This window comes from Scylla paramamosain, chromosome 41 (assembly GCF_035594125.1).
Source record: "Scylla paramamosain isolate STU-SP2022 chromosome 41, ASM3559412v1, whole genome shotgun sequence".
NCBI lineage: Eukaryota > Metazoa > Arthropoda > Malacostraca > Decapoda > Portunidae > Scylla > Scylla paramamosain.
In genome coordinates this window covers 12,289,371-12,301,002 of record NC_087191.1, presented here as the reverse complement: position 1 = coordinate 12,301,002, position 11,632 = coordinate 12,289,371, and the positions used below count along the sequence as shown (strand labels likewise).

General features: G+C 40.5%; 1 protein-coding gene across 3 annotated transcripts; it reads right to left on the bottom strand.

The window, feature by feature from the left end:
* Positions 1 to 3,565: 3,565 nt before the first annotated feature.
* LOC135093039 (uncharacterized) lies at positions 3,566 to 9,732 on the bottom strand. Of its 3 annotated transcripts, none has more exons than XM_063991907.1 (6): positions 9,576 to 9,732; positions 7,081 to 7,753; positions 6,406 to 6,501; positions 5,749 to 5,916; positions 5,342 to 5,496; positions 3,566 to 4,764 (listed from the first exon to the last, which is right to left on the bottom strand). In XM_063991907.1, the coding sequence occupies exons 2-6, from the start codon at positions 7,561 to 7,563 to the stop codon at positions 4,665 to 4,667; spliced, it is 1,002 nt and encodes a 333-aa protein (XP_063847977.1). In that variant the 5' UTR covers positions 7,564 to 7,753; positions 9,576 to 9,732; the 3' UTR covers positions 3,566 to 4,664. The 3 variants fall into 3 exon arrangements, with proteins under 3 accessions (XP_063847977.1, XP_063847979.1, XP_063847978.1); XM_063991909.1 differs by having other exon boundaries at positions 7,087 to 7,753; XM_063991908.1 differs by having other exon boundaries at positions 9,558 to 9,713.
* Between the last annotated feature and the right edge of the window lie 1,900 nt (positions 9,733 to 11,632).

Here is an 11,632-nt window from a genome sequence, read left to right as displayed (position 1 = left end):
CACAAGTCTCGCTCATTCACTCGTTCACACAACTAGCTAACAACCACACAGAGATGATGTTTAATCACTATATGAATCATTTAGAGAAGAAAAGATGAAGATTAATTAACTAGACAACCACAAACAGTCATGCCAAAGAAGAGGAGCAAGAAGAAGAAGGAAGAAGAGGAGGAGGAGAAAGAGGAGGAAGTACCATGATCATTTTTTCAACTGTTACTGCAGGAGTGAAGGTGTGATTGGGTCCTTCTGTGTCTGTGTGAGGAATTCTTAACTACTAAGATTTTGAGAGAGTCTTGAAGTAATCTGAATATTTTTTTCACCTACCATGGTCGTATTCATTAGCTTGTTTGAAGGTTTAATTTGTGGGTCCTGTGTTTTTTTCCTTGCTGAGAATTCGTAACGAGTGAAATTTCGAGGGTTTTTCCAAGTTGCAATCTTAAATTTTTCGTCTACCTTGATTGTGATTACCAGCTTCTGTTTGGTCAATGGGGGAGTTTACTTTTTCTCCCATTATGTCTGCGTTGAGAGTTGATGGCTGGTGAAGTACGAGAGAGCGTTTGTAGTGGTAATGAAACATTTTTTTACTATTCATTACTAACTTTTCTTTCTGTGGAGAGGAAAAAATATGCTACCTGACTACTACTACTACTACTACTACTACTACTTCTACTACTACTACTACTACTACTACTACTACTACTACTACTACTACTACTACTACTACTACACAGTTTCCAAGTAGCAGTGTAGTGATATTCTTTATTTTTAATGCAAATGTGGAAAGTATTGATTTATTTGCTTTTGTTTGTACTGGTCCTCCTCCTCTTCTTCCTCTTCCTCCTTCTCCTCCTCCTCCTCCTAACTCTAATCCTACGACTTCTAATCATACTATTTCTGCTACTGCTATTTCCAATCTCAAGTAGTGGCACAAATTAAAAGATGTGTATTATTTTGTCTGTCATACTACTATTATTTCTACTACTACTACTACTACTACTACTACTACTACTACTATTGCACAGATTCCAGCCTCAAATAGTGCTGTTGAAAACTTGAAACACCAAACACCAACAAAAATCCATCCACACAAACTTAAGGGAGGTCACAGGAAGGCCAGCAGGTCATCCTTTGTGGGGTAACTCAGAAGGGACTACAGTGATGGCCTTGTGACCCACCAGATTAATTGTGCACAAGTGGAGTGAAGTTGTCGGTTTCCCTCATTGGTACAGGAGTTTGTAGAGCGACGCCAGCCACCTAGAGTATTCGTTTCCTCTTAGTGTGTTGTCCCTGGTGAGGATTTGATATTTGGCGGCAGGGACGAGGGGGCGTGAAGGTGGTTAAGGACGTTGGGGGAGGTGCAGTCGTGGTTACAAGTCAGGCAGCATCACACACACCCACTAGCTATGTTTTGTGTCTCCTGCATTAATCCATTCAATTAACAGTGGGATTAATGTACACAATCTTTATTAGCATCTGCAAGAAGGAAGGGGGATTTAAAAAGAATACATTTTGCAGTTGGTAGTTAGTTTAATGATTGGAGGTGGCTGTAGAACGAGTGAAGATGTCTCAGAGTGGTTAGTAATTAAGGAAGAGTGTACTAGATAGCAGTGAAAGGTGTAAGTTCTGTGGGATGTTTTAGATTCTTAGGTCAGAGGGCTTGAGAATGTGGGAGAAAACAAGTACAGAGAGAAAAGGATTTACTGATTGTCCTTACAAAACCTGGCTGTGATTATTAGCCGAGAGGACACAGGGTTGAAAGATTGAGAGGAAAATAAGTGCAGAGAGAGATTGTTAAGTAAAGCATTGAGATTGAGAGAAAACTAGATACAGAGAGGAAGGGAGGAGTTAAATTGTGAGAAAGCAAAGTGCAGAGAGAGAGATTGTTAGGTAAAGCATTGAGACTGAGAGAAAACTAGATACAGAGAGGAAGAGAGGACTAAGACTGAGAAAGCAAAGTGCATAGGGAGGTTGTTAAGTGAAGCATTGAGATTGAGAGAAAACTAGATCGAGAGAAGAGATTTTTGAATAGTTAACAAAACCTGGTGATGGATTTTTTTGCGCAGAGAACTAGACAAAAATAGAGAGAAGGATTTACCAGTCTCCTTAAAACCTGGCTGTACTTTCTTAGCTCAGACTGGAAGTTAAGTTAAACACAGAGGAAGTGAGTGTGGTGTGTTGTTTGCCTCCTAACCGTGACTGTGCAGTTGCCGCGAGCAGTGATGTCACATTGTGCTGCTTCACTAAAAATTAACATCTGACCTTCAACTTGTCAGAAATTATTAGTGTCACACCTTTTCTTCTTATATATAGCCAGTGTAAAACCTCCACCTGTCAGAAGTAATAATAATAAGAAGCGTCAAATATCCACGCGTCAAAAAATATTCAGTATCTCACCACACGGCGGGAAATGAGCTGCGTTATGTCTCTCGTCAAAAATACAATCAGTCACAACTCTTAATGTATAAAGAAAAGGTGATTATGAGGAAGTTTATCCAGCGTGAAAATTTGTGAGGCAGCAATGGGGTCGGGTCATTATAGAGCAGTGCGCGAGTCTGTGCATTAGTCTTTATTCAGTTTGTGCTAAATTTAGTGAACATTATGACATCATTTCTTGGGGCGCCTGTCTGTCTGTCTGTCCGTGTCGCGTTTCGCCATAACAGATTATTTCACTTTCATGCTCGTAATATTTTTCTATGTAAATACGCATCAGTGGAGACGATCGTGCATTCGTACATACACCACAGTACTACAGGGACGGCACACCTGGGCACCGCTGCGGGTGTGCTGTGCCGTGCTGTGTTGTGCCGGGGTGCAGCGCTGCCTTGGCTGCAACACTCGGCTGCTGCTTGGTAGAGTAATACCCACGGCTGTACTTTCTTGTCTATCCCGTTATTTATGTAGCAATGTTTATATACTCAAATATAATTGTTATTGAAATAAATCTTCGGGTATCTTTCATTTTTTTCTTTGCCAACTTTGTGTGTGTTGTCTTTTTTTTTATCATGTGTTGTTATTGTCTCGTCTTTTCTCCTATTATGTATTTGTTACTATGATTTGAGTGTCATGTGTAGACAAACTATGAGTGGAATGAAGGAAATGTAGAGTTAATGAGAGCAGATTTCATTTCAGAATTACTCTCTCTATCTTACTATATATACAGTATGTGAATATCTATGCATCCATCCCTGACAGCTCCAAATATCAGATTAATATTGTGATTATACTCTATTAGCATCAGCCACAGCAAGGGCAAATAAGATTGATGCTGTGGTTATATTAGCAGCCACAGCAAGCCCAAATAACACTAATGCTGTGGTTATATTAGCAAATACAGCAAGGGCAAGTAAGATTAATGCTGTGGTTATATTAGCAGACACAGCGAGCCCAAATAACACTAATGCTGTGGTTATATTAGCAAATACAGCAAGGCCAGGTAAGACTAATGGTGTTACTTTGTTAACACTCACAGTAAGGCCACGTGACAGACTGATGGTGTAGTTATATGAGCAACAAGTACTGATGGGCCGTTTCATTTATCACTGCAGTGGGGATGTACAAACAGAAATGCTCAACTATACTTTATTGGAAGCCTCTTACACGCTTGGGAAAGAGACTCAGCGATGAGGAAGAGATCATACAAAATTATGCACGACTGATGACTGCAAATATATGTACAGCACCTACAACACACACACACACACACACACACACACACACACACACACACACACACACACACACACACACATTCAAGTAGTTATATCACAAATCCTTATGATGTGTCACTACAATATCACACACAGCGAACCCTTGACGCAGCAAATATTGGTTAGAATGGGGTTTTTAAGCCTCTCAACAAGCCTGGCATTTCAAGACTCCTGGTTACTGTAAGGCAAAGATAACAAATTCAAATTCAGCTTCCCAAATTTTGACTGCACATGGTGGTTTGATGTCCTTGTGTGGTTCGATGTTGGATGGTTAACGAGTAAACAGTTTTTTTTTTTTTTTTTACAGTGGTTGGTAATCTTTTCTTTATGTTTACTGTCTTGTTCTGCTCTATTCTTATGTTTTATCACTGTTTTGTCCTCTTCCCTCATGTTAATTCTTTTCTTCTTCCTCATTTTCATTCTTGTCTTGTCCTTTACTGTTGTGTTCATTTTTGTCTTGTTCTCTGCTGTGTTCATTTTCATCTTGTCCTTCATCTATTAAGTTTCTAGTTTTCCCTCTGCTTTCCTTCCATCTAGCCTTCATCTACCTAAGTTTTCCTCCACACAGCATCTTCAGGACTTCTTTGGTCTTCCCTTTAACCTTCCAGCATTCATTCTTCCAGTCTTCCACACACACAGTCTTCCCACTGCTCTTTTAACTAATACTCGTCCTCACCATGCCCTCTTTGGCTATCCCCACTAGTGCCCTTCCAACAAATATTCACTAGACTCACCACAAACTCATCAAAATCACAGCGACTTTTCAATTAAACTTCCCGAACCACTCGTTGGCCAAGGGACCTCACAGTAACACCAAGCAGATGCACCAGACCTAAAGCCACAACAAACTGGCATTCCCGTAAAATATTTTGCTACATCAAGGGCTTACTGTACATTTATATGCACCATGATTGACCTCCCAGGGATGAAGGGGTGACCTGGGATGACCTGAGGAATCTAGGAGGTGACAGCTGTCCGGGGCAGGAGCAGGGACGAGGCCAGGTCCTCTATATCCACTGTCTTTGACCCACAGCTGGTTCCACAGCACTTCTTGGCTCTGTGGGGGGGGTGGGGGTGGCTGGGTTTAGTTGCTGGGAGAGGCTGTGTGTGTGTGTGTGTGTGTGTGTGTGTGTGTGTGTGTGTGTGTGTGTGTGTGTGTGTGTGTGTGTGTCAATAGTTATCTTTGTGTGTGTGTGTGTGTGTGTGTGTGTGTGTGTGTGTGTGTGTGTGTGTGTGTGTGTGTGTGTGTGTGTGTGTGTGTGTGTGTGTGTGTGTGTGTGTGTGTGTGTGTGTGTGGTGTCAATAATATTAACTAACAGTGTGTGTGTGTGTGTGTTGATAGGACTGAGATAAATTTAACATCTCATCTTTAATTCAATGTCAAATTATCATATTCCCCTTGGATTTATGTATATTACTTGTACACACACACACAACTTTCTCTAGTAATGCACTCCACTGATCTATTTTGTTATCTGTCTGAGAGAGAGAGAGAGAGAGAGAGAGAGAGAGAGAGAGAGAGAGAGAGAGAGAGAGAGAGAGAGAGAGAGAGAGAGAGAGAGAGAGAGAGAGAACAGCTATACCATCAAAAACAAAACAAAACACACACACACACACACACACACTGTACGTACGGTTTGGTAAGCTTCTCCATCACAGTCTGGGCGAACTGCTGGCGACCCATCACAGGCGGCTCAGTCTTGCCCTCGTCAGAAGTGGAGATGCAGGTGACAGGCAACCACTCAGCGCCACCACAGGACGCCAGGGAGGCACTCAGTTCTTGGGCCGCCTGAAGGAAGAGTGAAGGAAGATGTGGTGGTTAATTCATCTCCCTTTGAATGTGTTGAAGTAGCAGTCTGGACTCTTAGATACTGGACTCTCGTAATTTCAAAGGTTACTGGGACAAGTGGTTAGGTTTATATAAGCAGTGTTTCCTAAGCTATGTACTAGAATTTTTTAAAAGCAGATAGATCAATGTGTCCTGGAAAAGCAAAATTTATATATGAAAAATGCCAAAACACACACACACACACACACACACCTCATACACATCTCCAGCAGCAGCAGCAGACCGGCAGGTGACGCTGTAGAGGAAGGGCTGTGGCGGTGGCAGGGCTGCATCACCACCCAGGGCCGTCCTGAGACTTCCCTGGAGGTCCCTGCACCCCTCGCTGGATGTCCCGAAGAGCAGCAGTAGGTGGGACGGCTCCTGAGGGCGTGGGTGAAGGGATTAGCTGTGATGGTTTTATTTATTTATCTTTTTATCATTTTCATTTTATTTCCTTATCTTTTTCCATTTATTTTATACAGGGACTGCCACGCGTAGGTCTGATGGCTTCCTGCATTAAATCTTGCTTCGTGTTCTTGGGCTGCGATAAAAGTGACTGGATTCCATCTCTCTATCTTGTCTTAACCCTTCCCCCTGCTATCTGTCACATCTCTCCTCAGTCACTAAGCAATCCCAGATGTTTGCCCTTCTTCTACAGCCACCTCCAACCATTACACAGGCTAAAAACTGCAAAAACCTATTCTTCTCATCCCCTTCTTTCCCCTACACGCTTAAAAAGATCGCATACATATCTTTCAGTGTTTTAAATTGTTACTTATTGCAGTGAAATTGATTAATACTTTGAACAGGGACACAGCAAGCTTGACTCACTCCCTGCTGGAACAATTATACAGTCAGACAAATACTCACAGTGGAGATGGAAGGCAAGAGGTGAGTGAAGGCTGGGTGTACGGTACAGGTGACTCCGTGGCTTCTTATCTCTCCTGCGAGGTCCTCCAGAGACTCCTGCGTGCATAAAAACAAAGTGATATTAAGTTCAGGTATTACAGTTGTTTTATCAGTGGCATGTATCAATTAAGAACATCATAAACCTGTCTTTTTTTTCAGCTAATACTCTTAAACAGCCTCCAGTGATTTCAAAGGTGTTTTCATTAAGTGTAGTGATGGTTTGACAGATTGTAGTGGAAGTTAATGGGGTTTTCAAAGGGCTTCATTAGGGCAGTGATGGTTTGACAGATTGTAGTGGAACTTAATGGGGTTTTCAATGATGTGTTTTAAATCTAACGGGCTGTAGTGCAAGTTACCAGGGTCCTCCAAGGTTGTACAAGGTTGTAGTGATAGTCTAAACAGAAAGACAACAAAGATTAGCACGATAGTGGAAAGATTACAGCTACAGTGATGATGAGAAGGCTGACACTGATAATATTACTGATAATGGCATGCTGACTTAAGATACTCCTGACTAATCAACCAAACACCTGCACCATTTTTTTTATAGTAGCAGTAGAAGCTGTAACAAATACCTGTACCACCTTTAAGACACATCTGCACCTACAACACACCTGCACAACCTTCAACACACACCTGTACCTTCTCCTCCTGGGAATCCATCACCACAGTCACAGCTGTCACCTTCCTCTTGCTGGCACAGATCACGGGGCTTCCCTTACACGCATGCTTCTTCTTGGGGCGTCTCGAGACCTTCAGGGGGCGTGTGGGCTCCTCCTCACTCCCTGACGACGAGCAGGAGGAGGAGGAGGATGGGTGGGAGTGAGTAGAGGAGACAGACGGGACAGCGATACCCTCCTGCACCTCCTCCTTAATCCTCGTTTCAATATTGCCCTCCTCCCTACCATCGTCAATCTCTTCAACTTCTTTGGTCCCTTCAGCGAGATCTTGAGTGCTTTTCAGAGTCTGTGCCTGTTCCTTCTCTACGACCTCCTCCCGCTGGTGCCGCGATACCTTCCTCTTCTCCAGTAATATCAAGATCACCATACCAATGATCAAAGACGTGAGAAGGATGGGCCGAAAATACTGGTCCACATCCACAATGCTCCCAAGGTTCATGGTAGCGGCTGCTGAGGAGTCCAGTGGTGGTGAAAAGAAGCTTCTCTCTTTCTCTCTCCTCTCAGGGTGTTGCTAGTCCAGTGTCCTGCAGCGTTACCGTTCCCTGGTGGTGTGTGTGGGTGTGCAGGCCAAGGAGGTGTTCATGCCTGGCGCGGTGACGTCCTAAGGGTGTGTCAGTGCTGGCCATTAACTGAAACGTGCAGGCAGGTGAGTACAGGTGACCAATGAAGTCGTTAGTGCTTGTTTTGGGGTTCTATTATAAGTGTTGCTATATCGAGGATTTATTTAGTTATTTTCATCATTACTTATTATTTCATTGTATTCTGCCATGTTGATAAGGTTGCATACAGGGGCTGCTAAATGTGTAGGCCTGTTAGTTATTTTATCTATTTCTCTTTATTTTCGTCTATGTTGCTCTTGGAAGGGCAAGTGGCTGGCTTCCTATGGCTTCTCATGTGTTCTGTGCTGTGGGGAAGTTGGAGAAGGCACTGAGACGAGAGGAGGAGGAAAGAACTGTGGAGAATAGATCATGTGTCTTTCCTGCGAGTTACCAGGAAAAAAATCGAGGAAAATTTAAGAGGTTGGTGAAACGAGGAAAGTAACAGAGGAGATCAACAGAACAACAAGTGAAGGAAGGAAAAGATTGAGAGACTGAGATAAACAAAAGCAGCAGCAGCAATAAGGAAGTGATAAAAGAGACTCAGCAATACAAGAGAAAGATAGGAGAGAGAGAAAAAGCGATAAGAGAAATGAGAGAACAAGTAATGAAGGAGAAATGAAAGATAAGAACATAAGACACAAGAATAATGGAAGAAACAAGGAGAAAAAAAAATAAGTAATGACATCATAAGGCAAAATATGAGAGAGAGAGAGAGAGAGAGAGAGAGAGAGAGAGAGAGAGAGAGAGAGAGAGAGAGAGAGAGAGAGAGAGAGAGAGAGAGAGAGAGAGAGAGGGGGGGGGGGGACTGCTGACATCACTTGCATTAATTTCTGACGTGTGATATGAAGACGGTGAAGGACAAAATGACCACGTGCGCAGTGTCTAGATAAGAGAGAGAGAGAGAGAGAGAGAGAGAGAGAGAGAGAGAGAGAGAGAGAGAGAGAGAGAGAGAGAGAGAGAGAGAGAGATTCCAACTATCTATATCAATACTTGTTTTTTAATCAAATTCATACTGTAGCAACGAAAACACGCACTAAACTGATTAAATGGATAGGATTTCGTGGTTTGATGAAAAATAATATATGTAAAATAAAAATTATGGAGATTTTAATGTTTATATAGTAGTAGTAGTGTGAAAATTCCGAGTAATACTTTAACGAAACTGAAAGATAATGAAACGAATTAATGAAACTGAATAATCAGAATGAGCCACACAATGTTAATGAAACAGAAAACGAAGAAATGATTGATGAAACTTGGGGGAAACAAATTGAAACTGAAATGATGAAACAAAATGAAACGAATGAAAAGAATGACGAAACTGAATGAGACACGAACGAAACTTAATGAAACAGACAATAACAAATAAACAAATAAATAAATAAACGAAAAGAACATGAAATTCACAGACCAGACTTCGCATCGCAAATGACTATATAAATGAAACTGCCACACGGAACACAATGAAGCCACAACTAACAAGACTGAACGAAGCCAAGATGAATGCGACTTGAAGTAATTATTGACGAAACGATGATAAATGAAAATGCGCATAAACAAAGCAATGGTCAAAACTGCGTAACTGATAAACGAAACCGAACGAAACTAAAGAAAACCGAATAAATGAATGAACCTGAGGGAAAAAAAAAACACGCAGAAAATAACGAAAAAAAAACGGGAGAACGAAACGGGAACAAGCAAATGAAACGAGACAATGAAACTATTACTAAAACAACTGAAACTATGAATAATGAACAGACAGACAGACACACACGCACGCAGACACGCACAGATGCACAAGACGCCAGCATTCACTCCTACAATCGACACACACCTGCAATTCTCATCTCACCTGTCTGCTAATCACTGGGAGACTCAACACAAGTAAATGGTTCACTAATATTTCTCCTGTATTCCTCCCCTGCCTCCACCTGGCTCTGGAAGATGGGAGAAGACTGACGTGTTCCACCCCCGAAGTCACCACGAAAACTGATGCTGATGATGAATGCTCTCTCTGACCCGCTCTCTCTCACTTCTTCCGATCCTTGCATCTTTGGCTTCATATATAAAAATGAGTAAAATCAGGCATAAAAAGCACAAAATTGAGATATATTAAAATTAGTTATGTTTATAGAGGTTATTTTATTAGGTGTTTAGGGTTAGTAAGCTGATAATATTGATTTTTATGTGTCATTGGAAGTTTAAGTCAAGGTTTATTTTGTAACTCAGATGTAAGATTTTGAGATCGTCACGTAGGCCACATTTTACTTAAATGGCCCTATTTCTCTCCTATCCCTATGTTATATTTGTAATATTTACCTCTAAATACTACCAACATATCCCCGTATATGAAGGAAATGAGCACCAGGCACCAGTAATGAGGTGGAAGGGAATTATGGTGCTCTTAACAACCTAACGATCCTTGCAAGAGATAGAGATGCTTGTAATGAATGAAATGTGAATGAAATGTAAGTGTAGTTTGTATTATTAGCTCACTCACTGCTATACCAACAATTAATTACACAAAAAATTCGATACGAAGTCTTCATAAGCATATACAAGGAAAATGAGTTAAAAAAACCGACAATTTTTCAATATCTAGCTAGTTTTTCTTAGATATTACTGTAGAAAGAAAGGTCTCAGAGATTTGTGATTAAGAAACCATGAATCTTATACCAATGAAAGAACTGTAAGTATGTATTATGTATTATTAGCAGAATTAACCACCGTTGCTAAGGTAAATAAACACTAACAGTCATTTGTTCAATAATCATATAGTTTCTGGTCAGTCTCCTCGATCTTTATCTATCTATCGATCTTTATCTATTTGTCTATATATGTGTCTACTTCTGGCCTGCCTTTCCTCTGTATCTATCTACCTATATCTTTCTATCTATCTATATTTATCTAAGTGCATTTTTCGTAAGTCCAAGCTCCTTAATAACTTTTCTATCTATCTATTGTCCTCTTTTTACGTATTTATTTGTATGTACTTTGCTTTTTTTTTATCTTAGTTCTCCATTTCAAAAGCCCATCCTCTTTCATTCATTCGTCATAAAAGTACGGAAATAAAGAACCATTTTTTTCTTTTTTTCTATGAGAACCATTCCTTCATATCAACTGTTCTATTTATATTTGTCTACTGTAGTATCACTGTAGTATGTCTGTCTTTTCATATGTGTTCGTTTTCTTAATTTCTTCCTCATTATCTTTCCTTCCTCCTTCTCACTATCTTCGTCTTCCTTCCTCTCTACATTCCTACTCATCTCTTCCTTCGTCCTATCCACAAGAGCCTTTCTAATTATAAAAAGTACTCGATTATTCATTTATTCACTCATTCACTCACTCTCTCACTCACTCACTAAATAATTGGTAAATGTTACAAGAAATTATTATATTGCGAATAACTGCTTATTTGAGAGAATTATTTTAAGATGGTGAATTTATGAAACTTGATATCTCTTGGTTCTCTTATCGTTTTTCTCTCTTTTTTATTTTATTTTATTTTATTTTATTTCTCTCTCTCTCTATAGTTTTCCTTTATGAATTTTTATCACTCATTCTTCTTGCTGCTTCTCTTTCTCCCGTTCTTTGTTACTTCTCTCTCGATCTTCCAAACTAACAGGTGTGACGTAACAATGTATGGCAATGTTTGGGGGGCTTGAAAGAGAACAGGGTAGATTAAAGACGTGAAAATAAACTAAGTGATTAATATAGGTGTGATGATGTATCTGCTTCGGCGGTTCATATACAAAAAAATGGAACGATACAGAGAAGATTAGCATGGGGTGACATATGGAAGTGTTTTGGGAGTTTGAGAAGCGAGAATAAAGAACGTGATGCAAGAATGAGTCAGGCTGAATTGAGAAGGTACTAAACACAAGGGTAATTCATTAAGCTTATTTGGTG

What these genes read in the sequence shown, in the direction of transcription:
- LOC135093039 (XM_063991907.1), bottom strand. Translation starts at nt 7,563, where the DNA reads ATGAACCTTGGGAGCATTGTGGATGTGGACCAGTATTTTCGGCCCATC. An exon ending in CTGCTGGAGATGTGTATGAG is followed by an intron (nt 5,497 to 5,748) that starts GTGTGTGTGTGT and finishes CTCTTCCTTCAG; the next exon opens with GCGGCCCAAGAACTGAGTGC. An exon ending in ATGGAGAAGCTTACCAAACC is followed by an intron (nt 4,765 to 5,341) that starts GTACGTACAGTG and finishes CCCCCCCCACAG; the next exon opens with AGCCAAGAAGTGCTGTGGAA.